Below are 17,403 nucleotides of genomic sequence, written 5' to 3' on the forward strand. Positions count from 1 at the left end.
GTGTGTGTGTGTGTGTGTGTGTGTGTGTGTGTGTGTGTGTGTGTGTGTGTGTGTGTGTGTGTGTGTGTACACACACACATATACCAGAGAAAGTAATGAATCTTTCGCATAGAGGCAGAATGGACTAAACTGAAAAAAAATCTTTATTATTTTATGATTTTAGCAATAGTTAATAATATATTAATTGCTACAAATTGTCCAAAATTAAGCTTCAATAATTTCTTACTCAAATACTATCAACTTTACAGAAAAACTGCAAAAGAAAATTGTTTATTTTTTTCTCTGAAGAATTTTTTCAGAATTTTTTTCAACTTTTTAGGACTGTATTTTCTTATTTTTAACAATATGAGAAAATACAGTATTAAAAAATTCTGAAAAAAATCTCAGAACTTTATGAGAAGAAAATAAACAATTTTTGTCTGTATAGTTTGTTTTAAAGTTGATAGTATTTGAGTAAAAAATTATTAATTTATAGCAATTAATATCTTATTAACTATTGCTGAAATCATAAAATAATAGAGGACTTTTCTTCAGTTTAGTCAAATTACCCCTATGTGAAAGATTTATCATTTTTTCCAAATCTTGTGTGTGTATATATATATAACATTTAAAAAAAAAAACAATCCTTCATAAAATTCTTTCAGTTCTCTAGTATTCATTTTTATCAATGTAAATTAATTTTAATCTGGATTTAATTTACTTTTTACTGTTCTAAAAATTAGGAAATGGAAGTAACTGTAACTTGTTATTTTTTAAAAAATAATTTTCCATTCCCTGCTAAAAATTACAAAGAGAGTTAACCTAAAAAGATTAAAGTTAATCTAAATTGAATAGAAATAGAAAATATTTAAGTATACATGATAAAATATAATTAAGTAATCTTCTTTCAAGAACTTCTTCAATTTTGTCAATCTCTATAAAGATAATAATTAATCTTAAGTTTAAGAGCTTGGCTTATACTCTTCATCTCTTTTTTAGTATTAGAACTAGAAAGAGATAAAAAAAATAGATAAATTAAAGTGACTAACATGAAGCTGCTTTCCTTTTAGGAAACATAAATATATTTTATCTATGTTATTTATTGAATGCCAAGAAAGATAGAACGACGTTTGTGTCAGTCATGTCTCCTCTAAAAAGTAACCTGAATTGGTAGAAATGAACTCAAGAATATCACTTTCAATACAAATATTTATGGAATCCCAAAGGGGAGCTGAAACAATTTTTCCCAAACGTCACGAGCTTCTCTCGCAATTACGAATCATCTCAAGTCTCGTACAAATCGCGTCCTCGGAAATGCAACAAGTGTCGAATGTCGGAGAATCGTGTTTACGTACATATGTATATGTGTGTGTGTATGTGTGTGTGTGTGTGTGTGTGTGTATGGATGTGTATGTATAAATATATATATATATATATATATATGCATTGCGAAAATCGCGAGAAATGCGATAGCGCGATGAATAAGATAACATTTGTTCATTTTTTGTCGTAGAAATTTTTTTAAAGTCTGTTAACTGCAAGACAGAGAAGTCCTCCGATCTCCATCTTACAGCCAATCAACAGGTTTGAAGTCATACAACAAAAACGCACAAATGTAATGCTATCATGACTGAGAAAGGTCAAGGCGAAGGCAGCTCAAGGACGCAGCGATCGTTCATTACCTTCCCAAAGAACCGGCCCTTAATGTAACTCTTGCCGGTGTTCTTGTCGTATATCACGTTCGGTATAGTATTCTCCTCCTCATTCGACATCATGCAATCGATGTAATCACAGTGGCGAACAAACCCGCTGTCGTATCACCGTCGAATGTGATGATACCACTCGATGATGCCGTGTGTGGTTATCAGATAGACACGTTTTGCCGCTGCCACGCCGTGGCCGCTGTCGTGTCGTCGATCCTGATCTGCGCTTTCGTCCCCCCAAATCACGTTACCGGCAATACCGGCCGGTAGAGATTCGCGCGTTTATTATATACTTCAATGACTGATGCGCACTGCTTTACGTTATATACCCGATTGGTTCTCAATTCTACTCTCGTTCTTCTGTGTCCGTGAGAAAAAGAACTGCGGTGAGGATGTTGATGGAAAGGAGCAAAAGAAGAGTGAACAGCCGTGAGCGCGACACGCTGCCGTACCGCAGAAACACCCACTGAATTCGCTGCTCACCGTACTTCTGTTCAATTCAAACCGCCTAGCAGTCCTAGCACTCACGATCACGAAAGACATGCAACGCCAACGGCTCGCCGGTTTAAATGACGCATAGCCGACCAATCGCCGCGCGCGCTGGCTGGATCACGTGGCTCATGGCGATGTGGGGACATTATCAGCTATCTTTTTCCAGCGAAAGCAAGCTAGAGTTTTTCTTTATTTTTGTAGTTAGCTGCCTGCGTTAAGCGAGCGCGCGGCGCGTAGAATATTAGGAGCTCCGCACAAAAGGGACAAGGAATAGAGAATAATGATGCAGCACAATAGAAGGAAGAAGGAATTAGGAATAAGAAATAACAAATACTAATTTATTAGAAACCAACTTATTAGAAACTAACTTATTAGAAATGTATTTCAGTGTATCCAATTTCTGATAGGTTGAAATCTTTTATTTTTCTTTATTCCTAATTCCTTATTCCTTCTATTGTATACCTTAAGAATTTCAACCTATCATAAATCATGTATTGTGGAATACACAGTTTCTGATAGGTGAAATTCTTATTCTCTGTTCTCTGTTGTTCTCTGATTGGTTCTTAGGCTGCATTTTCATGACGCTCGACGTTCGATTCGAGCGTCAAAATAAATCACGTAAATACAATTGACGAATACCAAGTATCAATTTTGACCAAGTGATCTGTTTTGATGCTCGAATCGAGTGTCAGCATGAAAATGCAGTCTTAGGGATTCCGCACAATAAAAGGAACAAGAAATAGAGAACAGAGAATAAGAATTTCAACTTCAATTATCAGAAATCATGTATTGTGGAATACACAGTTTCTGATAGATTGAAATTCTTATTCTCTATTTTCTGTTCCCTATTCCTTTTATTGTGCCCTTAAAGTTGGAAACACAGTGAAAAGCACAGTCAGTAGGAACGAGAATAAAAAATTTCAACTTATCAGAAAGCGTCTATTCTATTATTCATAGTTTCTGATAAGTTGAAATCTCTTATTCCTTGTTTCTATTGCTTATGCTTTTATTTCCAGCTTAAGGCTAGCATGCCATGTTCATGAGTGAAAATTTTACAGATGAATGGAACAGCGCGACCAATCACAACTCTGCAGGCATTACTCTGTTTTCTTTACTATGATTGTGATTGGTCTCACTGTAAATTTCCGCTAATATAAAAGTCTGATTTTTAATTCGCAATTCTTAATTTTTAATGCGTAAAAATGCATTCACATGCAAGCAAACGGAAGCAGCAACCAATCAGCTGGGTGATACGGCAGTAAAAAATATTTGGTGTAAAAAATATTTTTTACGCCACTATAAAAACCGCCTCGTTGATTGATTGCTGCTTCTGCTGCTTGCATGTGAATGTACCTTAATAAAACGGGCATTAATTAAGAAGAACAGACTCGAGAAATGGGCTTCTTTCTACATCAAAAATATTGTATCTTTGACATAATTATTATTATAATAAATTGATAGTATAAATAATATAGTATAATATAATAATGAATTGATGATTGTATATAATAATATGTATACGTAATACAAAGTTTATACAGTGAACTTGTATAAATTTCATCATTAAAGATTACAATATAATAACATGATGATTTACTATAATTTGCTATATATTTTTCGATGTGTTGTATGTATGTATGTACCCTTGGGTCTTTAGATGAATAAATTACTATAAATAAATATTGAATGCTGTTGGTGATTGGAGCCCGCGGTTGGCAGCGGATTCGAATAAATGATGTGAGTTGACTCACATAGTCCTTGCGAATCAATTCTTCTTTTTCCGTTTAATGCTGCGAATTGGATAGACAAATCGTACCGGACTATTATGCGCGTGCGTGAGTTACGTCATTCAACACGTGATCGGCTCAGGCTCGTACTAACGTTAACTTACATCGAATATCTTTCTCTCGCAGATCTATAAATTATTAATGCTATTTACATTTAATCAATACATTTAATCAATAATTCACGTATTATTTGCATTACTTTTTATGACAATAATTAAGCGCTATATGTGTTAAGTATTCAATTTAATTTGTGTGTGTTTATATATGTAGTAAAGGAATTTATTAATCGTTTAAAAAAATAAATTTTATATTATCTTATATTATCTTAATGTTGTTATTATATAATTAATAGTTTTCATTTCGTGTCCTTCACAGATGATATTATTAACTAACAATAAATAACAAATATCCTTTCAAATTATTTCAAATTTTGTAAAATTTTATACCAGAAACTATAGAATGAAAAATCTAGAAATTTTAGATCAGAATTTACATACATGAAAATTTTTAGAAAAAATTTATATTTGAATCTCTAGACGCTTTTGAAAAATTTAAATTTGTATAAAATATCAGAGAAATTTTCGAAAAAATAATGAAACTATTTAAAAGTTCTGAAAAATTTTGGAATTAACATAAAAATTATGATAAATTGCTAAAATTTGAAACTCTGAAAGAATTTTGAAATTTTCAAAAATTTTGAAATTTTTAAAAATTTTTATGAATTATATGTAATATAAAAAGTGTAAGAAACATTTCCACCAGGGTATGCCAATAAATTGTACGGCTAAAAGTGTCGCTCAAGTTTAGTTCCCGTGAGGGATCTAACGATACCCACCGTTCCTGCAAAATGTGTACGCACCTGAGATTAGTAACAGCGTCTGCTAGCGTCGCCTCGCCGCGCATGCACCGAGTTTGTCCTTCCAATTCGCAATTTCACAACACTACTTCCGCTACGATAGCCGACCTGCTGACGTCCATTTTGCTCGTTTGTTGGTGCGAGCGTCCCTGATTTATGAGCCGCCTTTATAGCCGCCTGCTCATCGTAAGTAAACATTAATCTCTGTAAATCGTGTCGTTTCATGAATCCGGGATTTCGGATTTTTGCTCGAGAGTTCGCTTCAATTAAATCTCACATCGTGTCTCTGAGACGCGTCCCTGCGAGGACATTTTTCATAGAACTTTCCGAGATAGCGTCGGTGATACGTCGTGGCTTGCTGCATCTTGTTAAAACTCGCTGAGATCTGAATAAAAGAGAAGCAAATAAAGAGATTCACGCACGCCGCAATTCGGCATTTCAATATAGAAAGAAAGAGTGAGGGAGAGAGGGTTTCTATTATTTTTTACAATATTTCCGTATTTGCAAAGGCACTGATAACTAACGTGCGGAGTATCTTTCGTTGAAAGAATTTGATGAAAAATGTCACTGAATTGCTTTCAGATTAGACAGATTAGACAAATGTTATAAACCGTGATACTGTGCGAATTTAATGTTCTAGAAATTTCTGAATTCAAGATTCCTTTTAATTCTTAGATTTATTAATTCTGAAATTTTTCATGGTCTCAAGCTTTAATTTTTATAGATCAGTATTATTCAAATTTAATTTGTAATTCTAGGCATGTATCAGCGTTTATGCCTGTTCTTTTTTTTTATCTCCATCTTCATCAAGAAAAAAGAATATCAGGTTCTTTTCATTTGATGACACAAATCAGTACAAGTTGTTTTATCTTTGTTAATCACTGAAATTGCAAAAAAAATAGAATGTTAATGTTTTTTATTGTGTATTTTTTATTATATAGGTTTTGAATCAATCTTTGTTGGATTAATGATTGCAAGTTTCATTATTGATAGTGTAGTGTCAATCAATAGCAAAGCATCAATCCAACTCAGATCGGTTTAAAACCTGCTACAGTCAAAACCACTATGTGCCAACTTGTGTCATTAAATGAAAAATCAGACACTGGATGTTTACCAGCAAGAATGTAGTGATATTTTATCCTTGTTTAACATTGGCAAACAAGAATATTATAGTTCATTGTATTACACTAATGTCCATTTCTACCAATATAGTTTAATTTTAATCTTGGTTCAACTAACTTTTCATCTTTTTCTAAAAATTAGAAAAAGGTAAACAAATTGAACTGAGATTAAAGCCAAACTACATTGATAAAACTAGGCATAAGTTTGTTTTTTAGCTTTGTATACATGATTCATCTTTTCTTTTTTCTCTGATATGGAGAAAAAAGGGAAAGAAACTATAAAACTCTATAAAAACTCTATAAAAAGTTCAATTAAAAAGAACAAGCCTATTGTATCATTGTTGGAAAACATTCACTGATATATCAAGCAAATGTGTAATTACAAATCTTGAAGAGCTAATTGATCTATAAAGTTGAAACTTGAAAGATAACAAAAATTTCAGGATTAATTATTAATAAATACTTATGTTATTGTAAACTTAAAAATTTTTAGCTTTATATTTCTAGATTTGATATAATATATGATATATATATAATATATATGATATATATATAATATATGAATCAAAATATGTTACAGGAAGTTTGAATAATGGAGGGAGCACCAGGAGGTGGTAGAGGTAGTTTTCGAGGCCGTGGAGGCCCAGGTGGAGTAATGAGGGGACGCGGTGGTTTTGGAGAAAGAGGAAGGTAAAGAACTTATGATGCAGATTAGTTAACTCGACACACTTGCCACACCTTTAATATTCTCAAGAAACAATTTTTGCTCCAGAAAAAAATTTTTAAATATTACGTTGCTTTTATAATTAGTTTCCATTCTTTTAATTAAAAAAAAAAAGAAATGTGGCATAATGAAACAAAGAATTTAATAAAATTATACAAATAGAGATGCTTATGTATATAAATATGAAAAAAATAACTGATATATATTTATTTTGCAACAGAGGTGGTCCTCCTCGAGGTGGTAGCATGATGCGTGGCGGACGAGGTAATGGACCTGGCGGGAGAGGAGGTCCACCAATGAGAGGCCGAGGTGGCCCTCCTGGCAGAGGTGGACGAGGTGGACATTTTCCTCCAGGGTAAGCATTTTATTATTATATATTTTATATTCTAATAAAATTAATCATATTTTATAAAATATTTAATTTTGTCATTAATTTATAAATTGTATATTAATTTTTTTCCAATATTATGAAAAATATTAATATATTTAATAAATATATATTATTAATAATACATTACTACTTTCTACTAATGCCTGTTGATAAATTTATCGCAAAATGTGAAATGAGAATTATAAGATCTTATAAATCTTTTATATTATATATTTTTAATAATAAAATTTATAAGTTTGTATTATAAGCTAATATAATATAATATATTTTATTGATCATTCACATAGACCACCAGAAGCAGGAATGTCTAGTGGACCTGGAGGTGGCCCGCCACCATTAGGAATGGGTGGTCCTCCACGAGGTGGTGGCGGAAGGGGTGGTGGTAGTAATAGCTTCCGTAGCAGAGGTAGAGGCGACTTCGGCAGGGGAGATAGCCGCGGAGGAAGCAATAATTTCCGAGGTCGCGGCATGGATAGAGGTAGAGGAGGATCCAGGTGAGAGTTAATTCTTAGCTCCAAAATAATTTATTTAAGCCTGAGTAAAATTATTCATGTAATCATGATGGTTACTGTTCTTTTGAAAATTTTTTGAAAAAAATCTTATACATGTGAATATATCGCAAATTTATTTTTAAATTCTATTGAATGATTTACGATAACTTAATAAATATATATTATAAGAAGTTTTTGAATTTGCTGAATTTAAATTTGATATTGGAAATTCAAAATTTAAAGTAGTAGATCTAATACGATGGCTTGACAGTCGGAAAAATAAATTTTTGTTAAATTAAGATATTTTGACATCAAAAAGTCATGATAAAAATATGTATAAAGGGAATCGAATAAGATGTTTACACTACAAGACAATAAAGCAATAAAATTTATTAGTATATAAAGATGAGACGTAAGTTTTTATTTGCGAATATATGTAATGTCATTAGTTACTTAACAGTTAATTTTAGTATTAGGAATAAAAAATAAGCAAAAGAGCATAGAAATTACAATGATTACATTTACACAACTCGATTTACATCTAAGTTATAATATTGATGTTATGAAACTGGTGAAATCGAGCTGTGTAAACGAAATCCATATGAAAAATATAGTGATACTCTCATCCTGCAACGAGAATTTTGTTAATGTGATAGAATTATATTTTTATTCAAATGCAATTTATCGTTTCAGAGGAGGATCAAGCAGAGGTGGACCCAGCCGTGGTGGCTTCGATCGTGGTCGGGGGACTGGTGGTGGACGTGGTGGTCCTACGAAACGAGGAGGAGGCCCACCTAGCTCGAGTGGACCCTCTAAAAGGCCACGCTTTGATCAGCCGTCTTCCCAACCATCTAATGGCTACGCTACACAACCTCCTAGGTGAATATCACAGGAACTTTCTTTTTATCGTAACATTTAAAGATATTTGTTTTCTTGAAAACTAAAGATTGAAAATTAAATTGACATGTGTAATTTCAGTCATGTGTTTACTAAATATCGAACATTAATTAAAATTAATTTTTTATATATTTATATATTTAGTTAGTTTTATATATTTATAATATTTAAATGTATTAATGCGTTTATTAGGATATTTAATGAGACTATATATATAAAAGAGAATTATCAAAATTGTATTACTTAAGATATTTTATATTTCTCACACTTTTAGTACTAATTTTCAATCAATATTGGAAATTATAGCTTGATGTTGAAGACACCTATTATTATTATATATGTTTAATCTTTTGTCAAGAATAAATTAATTTATTATATATACTTTTTATGACATATAAAAGGTACAATTTAACTATCTAAGCTATTTTCTAAAACTCATACTTATCTCTTTTTCAAAACATAATCTTTTTTTAGAAATAATAAATTTGCGAAAATAGTAAACAAATGTTCGATAAGATTTATAGACATTATAACAAATACAATAACAAATTTAAAAAATATTGAAGATATAATAATATAATATATAATTAATAAATAGTTATAATTTATATTTTACATATAAAAGTTCAAAAATAATCAGTGAAGTATATATTAATAAGACAAAGAAAATGAATGTATTAACAACATATTTTGCTTTTGAATGATAATAGCCAAGGTTATGGAGGTTCAAGTAACGCTTATAGCAGCCAACAACAACCGCAGCAGCAACAGTCCGTAGGATATGGTAGCGGTGGCTATGGCTCACAGCAAGGCTACACGCAGTCTTATCAGGGCTATGAGAGTTATCAGCAGCCTCAGGATTATGGACAAACGGTAAATGAAATTGATTGACGACAGTACATATATTCAAGACAATTCTGAAAACGAATTATTTTTAATAATTTGAATATTAAAATACATTCTAGATTTTTGAGTATTTAATTTAATTAATTCTTCTAAATAAATTTAAATAATAAATAATTACACAATTGTAATCTTTCGAAATTAATAGAATTTTCTATTGGTGTTAATTAAAAAATTGTTAATTGTGTTTTCAATTAGAATTCATGATTTTGTCTCCTTTAATTATCCAGGGTTATCCACCGTCCGCAGCAGATAGCAGATATGGCGGGGCGTCATCGGTTCCAGCTGCAGGATTCGGCGCTAACGATCCGTACAGTTACGGCAAAGCTCCGCCGTCAGGTGAGTTGTAGACACTAAAGAGGTGTTGTATGCGACATGCATCGTTTCTATTACAATTTGTGTATCTTTGTCTCTCGCTAATTAATTTTGATTAATTCCTCATGATCTAATAATTTGAAGTTATTTTTTTTCCAAAACTTTCAGATTTTTAAAATTTTAATTCCAAATGTGACCTTCCTATAATAATTTAAAATAAAAATTCAAATTGTGAAGGATTGATTAAGCTTGACGCATTTTTCACGTGTAACATTGATAGTACTTATCACGACAATCAAGTACTGATTGTGAATACTCAAAATGTGCGATAATCCACTAATCGAGTACTCGAGCATCGAATTGAGTAGATCAGCGGGACACCATATACAGTTATTAATATTACATAATGCATGTCTAGCCGATTACCAGCAGGAGGCAGTGTCAACCGCGGGACCGGGGGGCGGGGCCGGTTATGTCTCAGCTAATCCATATGACGACCGATCTAATGTCAACATAATCAACCGGGGTTATTCGACGCAACCTTATGGTTAGTTGTTTCGTTCGCTGTCATCGTTCACATTATACAATTCATTAACTAGCCATTGGAGCGATTCTTAAGGGCTTATTTATCATAGAGATGGAATATTGAATTATTTGCTCGAAGAGATTTCCAGCAAAGAAGTGTCACGATATTAAATTGTGTCACAAAATCATAGTAGGGAATTTAATTATTAATTTTAATGAAATGTTAATTATAAATGTTCCTCAAGAAAAGTTAATAAAGTATCAGATTATTATGACAATAAATAGTTTATTATGTTCTCCATATAAAATTTCTAGCAAAACATTGAATTTAAGATATTGTATATAATGGGATCTCTTTTCTGACAAATAATTTTATGTCCCGATGATAAGTGAGTTTTTAAAGATCGCTACCTAATGTTTTTGTTTTCCGGGTTACATCCGAGTTAACACGATTCGGCAATAAAAACGTAAAACACAATTCGATTCAGACGAGAAACGTTCTGATTTAAACTACAAAAGAGAGAGCAAATGCGCTGTCAATTTGTCAGATCATTTGTCGATTTATGTTCTAGAAATTCAAATACTTGAATTTCTCGAAGTCTTAATACCATTAGAATTGAAATTTTTTTTAAGTTCTTGAAATTTTCTTCACACATTCTCGTTCCTTTTCGGATATTTTCTTACATTCTCGTTCCTATTATTTCGGATATTTAGATTTTTAGATCTGTGTAGAATTTTAAAGTTTTTTTTTTCTGAATTGTATTTTACTTACGAGCGATACGAATGAATTGCGCAGTTACACAAATCCCATTTTGAACGTAATAAGAAATCACACAAAAATTGGATACGGATCCTTTCATCAAGACACTAGCACTGCAGCACTGCCTCCTGCCATCTTTCACTCCAGGATTACAAGGTCCGTGATATGTGCAATTTCTTTCTCATCTAAAACAAACAATATATATAAGTATATAAATTATCACGTTAAGTCTTTTATTATTCTTTTTCAATATATCCTCTATCATCTGATTTTATTTATAATATTTTGGATTTCTTAATCTATAATTCAATATTATTATAAAGATTTCTTCGTAGATTTATTTAATTTGTAAGAAAATGTTTTTAAATCGTATGAAGCAATTAAGCGATATCAATTGATTACTTGTCACTTTCTCATGGAGATGTACTCCTTTTTTATATTTTGCTATGACTGCTTTATCCTTCAATTGACCGTTATATATGATAAAGTTTTTTTTTCGTTATTTCCTTCGACTCGTTTCAAATATTTCTCGTCTGAGTCATTCGCTTCTATATTTTCGGCATTTTTCATGAAGCGTTGTGATAAATATTTTTCTTGTAATTGCAGATTATCCGAGTCAGGACGGTGTTTATGGGAAACAGGACTATGGTAAGTACAACTCGCAGTTCAGAAAAGTTCATTGATCAGAGGAAAACAAATTTAGTTAAGTCGATTGGAAAAAGAAATTGTGTTTATGTAGAATCTATACGTGAAATATACTAAATAAGTAATAATATATAAAGAAACATCCGGAAGGTACAAAAAAAGATATAAACGACATATGTAGTGTATTATTTTATTAGGTGTAGTAAAAAGAAATCCATTATTTTTGCATGAAATTGAATGGAAAAATAATGGATTTCTTTTTATTACACTTAATATGTGCAAGATTTATATGAACATTTTCGTATTTTTGACAAGGAAAGTGTAGGACATTCTATAAAATTTAGGATAATTTAGGATAAACTTTTGGATAATTAATCGGTGAAATTTCATTATATACAAAACAATAACCAAAGACATTATTAAAGATAATTCCGAGAGATTTATGAGAATTGCGCTTCCCAAAATACAAGGTCAGATCAAATTTAGTTAAAAATCGTTTAAAAATCAAGTGAAAATTACAGTTAGTACTGAACACAATGTAACGACTTGTAACGCAAAAAATATACAACCTATAGGGCTATTATATTAGACGATATTAATTTAAATATCTAGTTATGTGTTAGGTACGAATGTAACATTACAAGAGATGTTTAACGACATTATCAACAGCTATTATTAGTACACCGAAATGTTTGCTGCAATGTCTTACGAGAACATTCGCAATACTAAAAGTATTTGCAGTTCTACAAAAAGCGTTTATATTATTACAAGAGCATTTGCGATATCACAAGAACATAATAGCAAAGAAAGATTCTTAATCCACTTAAACATACACGAGATTTTTGCAATATTCGATCGTTAGCAAGTTTAAAAGACTGTCCATAAAGATATTTACATCACAAAGCTAATCTACAAGAAATCCATTTTTTTAAGTATTTAAGAATCAAAGGCAAATGAAATTATGATATATATTCATTGTACGCGTACACATACACACGTCGAAAACGTCGAAAAATAATAGGCAGGTAAAGAATTGGTAGCAATATCGTACAAGGATCTATAAGTAGGCCGTTCAGTTTTATGTATATGTAGAGAAGCAAGAACACTAATTATATTTCTCGAGTAATGGAACGGAGGAGCTATGGTTGTTTCCAGGTGGCAGTGCTGGTTACCAAAACGCCCAGTCTCAGCGACGTTATTAAAGATATCCGTCACTTAATCAATATCCGCTCATTAATTTTGTATCTAAGTAGACAACAATTCTCCCAGGCGAAAAGAAAAAAAAAACACAGAACAGATCGTATCCATCTTCCGTCGCACGTTAAAGAGAATAAATTTTCTCCTTTTAAAACTGCGAAATATATTTGTTGATAGAAGAACGATGACAATCGAGGAATCTTGAAGCAAGGTGATGTAAAATTGTAAAATCAAGATACATATACTTATATATCGAGGGACTTATCTCGCTTTTCGTAAAAGCTGATTTGATTACACGTGTTGAAAAAGTTGGGAATTAATATTGTTAGACATATGTCGTAATTATTTTATATATGAATATATCCTTGTCTTTTGCTGAATGCATTTTTCAATTGACGTATGTATTTGAAGAATTGTTTTACTTTTCAAAAGATTTAATTCAAAAGATTCTTCTCATTGATTCCCAGCTTTTCTAAGGCACTGCTCCGCGTCACTTTGCTTCCAAGATTTTTTTCACTTCCGCTTGCTTTGTCTTCGTCTCGTGCGCGTTGAACGAACTTGATCGATATATATTGCTTGACGATATAGGGAATACATATTTTATACTTGACAATTAGCAATTAATACACATTACATTATTTCATTACGTCGCCTGTACGACAATCTAGAATTAAGTCTCGGTCGAGCGTTAATTTTCTCGACTGTTTTCTTCACTATTTGCGTAGCGTAATTTATCACAACAGTAATAACTAAAGAGAAACCAGCAATGACAAAAGCGATAACGACGACACTGTAAAGTCGGCGTCCTGTTTTGTAAATAGAAATCATAAATAAACCCTTTTTTTGTGGAGAGGAAAAATGATGGCAAAGCACGCGATATATGGAACTGTATACTTTATCCCTGAAGGCTTAGAAGGAGAATAACGTTAAACACTGATATAAGCACTTCTCAATATATCTTAATATTCATTCATTTTGATTAATTGATATCTAAAGTTACTATCTAAAGTTTATGTCTATTCAGTTAGATTTAATTGAAAATATCGAGGATTATTTTGAAACTATTGGAAATATTTTATAACTTATTGTAATACTTATTTACTAAAATTTTATTGTTTATTGTAATTTTTTGTTAATATTAGATTCATCCATTTTATAACTTATAATTACATAAATAATTCTGCAATCTATAACTTGGGCAAATAACCGTCACGACCATCGATGATCAGTCATTAGCAGTTTATCAATGTTATATTGGAGATAATTATCAATTGAAAATTAAATTAATTAAATTCTTATGAAATAGTTAATTTTTCATAAGATTTAACGAACTTGGCAATTTTGTTGTCTTTAACGATTAGCTATGCATTTTCTGCAGATTGCAGAAAAAAAATGTGAGTCTCGGTTGTTTGAATGAGATTTCTTTTCTCGACAGAGAATCCGACCAGGAGTCGAATAGTATAATGAATTTAACAATGCAGTATAATGTCTAATCCTCTGTCGTGCATTATTTTATATTAATTAACGAAACTCGCTTGAAATTTGTACCGTTTATTGTATATGATACATCTTTTATGAATAATTCTATATAGCGCATCATGTTGTTATGTCCCGATCTATTGTAAACGATCGCTCGATGAAAATGAAAGAAACATTGAAAAAAAAATGAAGATCGAGAACATCAATACATCAAAGACTTATACCCTTACCCTTATTGTCACCTTACCTTATAGCACGAGAAACAGAGAAAAAGTGGACGAGACACACGCAAAAACCAGCAACTGCCCTAGGAAGACAAGCTAATCAAAAAGACTGAATTTGGGCGAATAAGTATGATAATTAGACGAAAGATTATCTCGGTAATATAAAGTAACAAAAAGTAGGTATATATATATGTGAACATTTTTGGGAAATTGGTAGATTAAATGCCATTTCCGACCGAGTCATTCTTTCGTCTATGAATTCTTTGATCGTTTGCAGTCGATTTTTTCTTTAACAAAGGTATCAAAAGCATTGTTAGATTGTAAGCAGTCTAGAATAAAAGATTTCTTAGGAAGAGTTTCTTAGGAAGTCTTGAAAACATCGCGAGAATAGATAGCGAAATTTTAATTATTTTGTAAGAGTTGAAGATTAATTAGAGATATATTCAATATTAAAAATTGTGAAACTACGATAATGATCTCTTCGACGTTTTCAGTAAGGAAAAATCGACTCCGAACTGGTAAAAAAATACATGGACGAAAGATGAAGACTCATTTAAGAAATCATAACGTCCAGTTAGAGATATTTAATTAGAAAAAGGTAAAAGTAAAAATTAGATAACATTTGAAGAAAATTATATGAGTTTGTGAAAGTGTATGTAAGTTTAAAGATTTTATTCTAAAGCATATAACAAATTTCACATATCTATTAATTTCAAAATAACGTTACTATTTCAGGAATATCTCACCCCTGAGTCATACGTAAACGTAGCGTTGGAAATAATTGACAAGCCCAGATATAAGGCCCGACATCTCTTATAGTTTCTAAAAATTCAATTATTAGTACACAATATTATGATATTTGAGTATTATTACTTAAGAAATATGATATTTATAGAACAATATGAGTATAATATGAATGCAATTATAGAGTAATATAATGAATTTATTATAGAGTCATATGAGTTCAGAGCAGTATCATTTGAGTACAATTACAGAGTAACATCATAAGTGCATTGTAGAGCATATGGAGTTTAAGCAGCGGAAGGTACTTAAAAGTACTAATAATGACCAAGTTTGATGAAAATCAAGTTTATTTCACAGGCGTAGCAACAAGCTGAGATACTTAAGAAACAATGAATGAAAGTCAGAGGGTGAGAGACAGAAAGTATCGTTCTTCCAGCAAGAAACATGTCAAATTTGTTAAGTCAACCACCCTCACTTAAAAGAGAAAAGACAAATTGAATAAATAGTGGATGCAGTCCAGTTAGCGCTATTCAAAATAGTTTAAAAATAATTTTAAAATATATAAAATTAGAAGAGTCATACTATTGAAATCCAATATTGCGCTAACTAGACCGACATTCAAAGTGAATAAAATTATTTTCGTTAATTATATTTGAAAGCAGTAGAAATTAGCTAAAGTCCTTAAGTTTATGAATAATTAATTAAGATTCACCTTGTTAATCATATATATATATGTAAAATGTACAATTTTTATATGAAAAATAAGTAAAGAAAGAGTGCTATAAAATTTGCTTTGTCAAGTTTTATATTGTGTGCATAAAAAAAGTACTTTTTTTATGCACACAATTTTTTTTTTAATTGCGTATCACTTGGAACTGAATGACAGTTAATCAAAGACGATTGTCAATCAATGATAAATATTAATGTGACGTACATGAGAAAATGAGAATGGGAAAGAGAACAAACCAGAAAAGTAATGAAACTAACGCGTGCAATGCTAAATATTAGAAATGAAAATCAAATGCTCGAGTATACCTCAACCCAAAAGCTCAGGTGAGTAAATACAAATAAATATCTATCCATTCTTTGTGAACAGCTATCTATTTCCGAAGAGGACATATATTTATATATTTATATATATATACATATATATATTTATCAGAATTTATAAGAGACTAATCGAATTAATTAGTTAACAGACGGAACTTCGAACTACTGCATTTATCGAGTGTAAAAGTGAATTTAGCGAAGTAACAAACATAGTGAATTAATTGCAATATAACAGCGGATCTTTGAAAGGCGTCCTAATGTATCATAGGCGATCGAATTGCTTGAAAAATAGATTTCATTCGATTGTAACAAGCCCAATTGCGTTTCTTTATTTTTATGTCTCTTATAAAGATGTAGCACAGGGAGTGAGATAAAATCACTACGACCGAATAAAGATACATCAGAAAGACGAGTGGAAAAGATTCGTAAATTCACACCTTTCATAAGTATATTCGCAATTAACAACCGTTATCGTTACAATATTCTCTCCCATAGATGAATTATCTTGCCGTTTTTAACGCGCATAGCGGACGTCGTTAAATCGAGAGAAATAACTAAAAGCGCTAAAGTTAGGATGGCGCCAAAGGAAATGAAACTGATTCACTCGATAATCAAGTAGGCACGATTTTGAGTAAACGAGCAATGTTGCAAACGACACTTCGTAAAGATATAGACAAAATTAGCTTAAATTTTTCAGACGAGTGCGAAATTGATTTCACAATTTGACCACTCGACTCTTGTCTGATTTATTGATGTTGCTTTCTCTAGGTTGATCACAACGGCAACAACTGTGACGTTCAACGATCATCATCCACATGGAATCATCGATTATAATCGCCGTATGACCGGTATCGCAATCACGAGAACCAGAAATATCACGAATCTGGTGAGCTAGAATTATGAATATATTAATGCGTACACACACTAATAGTATATTTCTACTATTTCTAATAGTACACTCTAATTTTCTTAAAGTGAAATTTCACTCCGAGAGAGAGTGAACATACAGCCACTTTTAAAGAATGAAAATATTTCACTCTCTTTGTGAGATTTCATTCCAAGAAATTTGGAGTGTATACGAATAATATACTTATAGTATATACCAATTATATATATATAT

The 17,403-nt window shown here is 31.3% G+C and overlaps 2 protein-coding genes across 5 annotated transcripts in view; one reads left to right on the top strand and one right to left on the bottom strand.

Annotated features, from left to right (window-relative positions):
- LOC108685312 (serine/threonine-protein kinase polo) overlaps window positions 1-2,204 on the bottom strand; it is a 7,220-nt gene extending 5,016 nt beyond the window's left edge. Inside the window, exon 1 of the mRNA XM_018190040.1 lies at window positions 1,662-2,204. Within this exon, the coding sequence (XP_018045529.1) occupies window positions 1,662-1,754 (93 nt within the window). The 5' untranslated portion in view covers window positions 1,755-2,204. The remainder of the gene's footprint in view (window positions 1-1,661) is intronic.
- A 2,705-nt stretch (window positions 2,205-4,909) lies between these two features.
- On the top strand, window positions 4,910-17,125 carry LOC108685339 (keratin, type I cytoskeletal 9-like). Of its 4 annotated transcripts, XM_018190083.1 has the most exons (11): window positions 4,910-5,003; window positions 6,519-6,628; window positions 6,883-7,017; window positions 7,341-7,547; window positions 8,238-8,423; window positions 9,152-9,314; window positions 9,575-9,683; window positions 10,078-10,206; window positions 11,551-11,592; window positions 14,520-14,665; window positions 15,225-15,812. In XM_018190083.1, exons 2-10 carry the CDS (start codon window positions 6,531-6,533, stop codon window positions 14,600-14,602), a joined length of 1,152 nt encoding a protein of 383 aa, XP_018045572.1. In that variant the 5' UTR covers window positions 4,910-5,003; window positions 6,519-6,530; the 3' UTR covers window positions 14,603-14,665; window positions 15,225-15,812. The 4 variants fall into 4 exon arrangements, with proteins under 4 accessions (XP_018045572.1, XP_018045569.1, XP_018045571.1 ...); XM_018190080.1 differs by lacking the exon at window positions 10,078-10,206 and having other exon boundaries at window positions 15,225-15,312; XM_018190082.1 differs by lacking the exons at window positions 10,078-10,206; window positions 14,520-14,665; window positions 15,225-15,812 and adding an exon at window positions 17,052-17,125.
- The last annotated feature ends 278 nt before the right edge of the window (window positions 17,126-17,403 follow it).

Source organism: Atta colombica, unplaced genomic scaffold, assembly GCF_001594045.1.
Source record: "Atta colombica isolate Treedump-2 unplaced genomic scaffold, Acol1.0 scaffold150, whole genome shotgun sequence".
Classification (NCBI taxonomy): domain Eukaryota; kingdom Metazoa; phylum Arthropoda; class Insecta; order Hymenoptera; family Formicidae; genus Atta; species Atta colombica.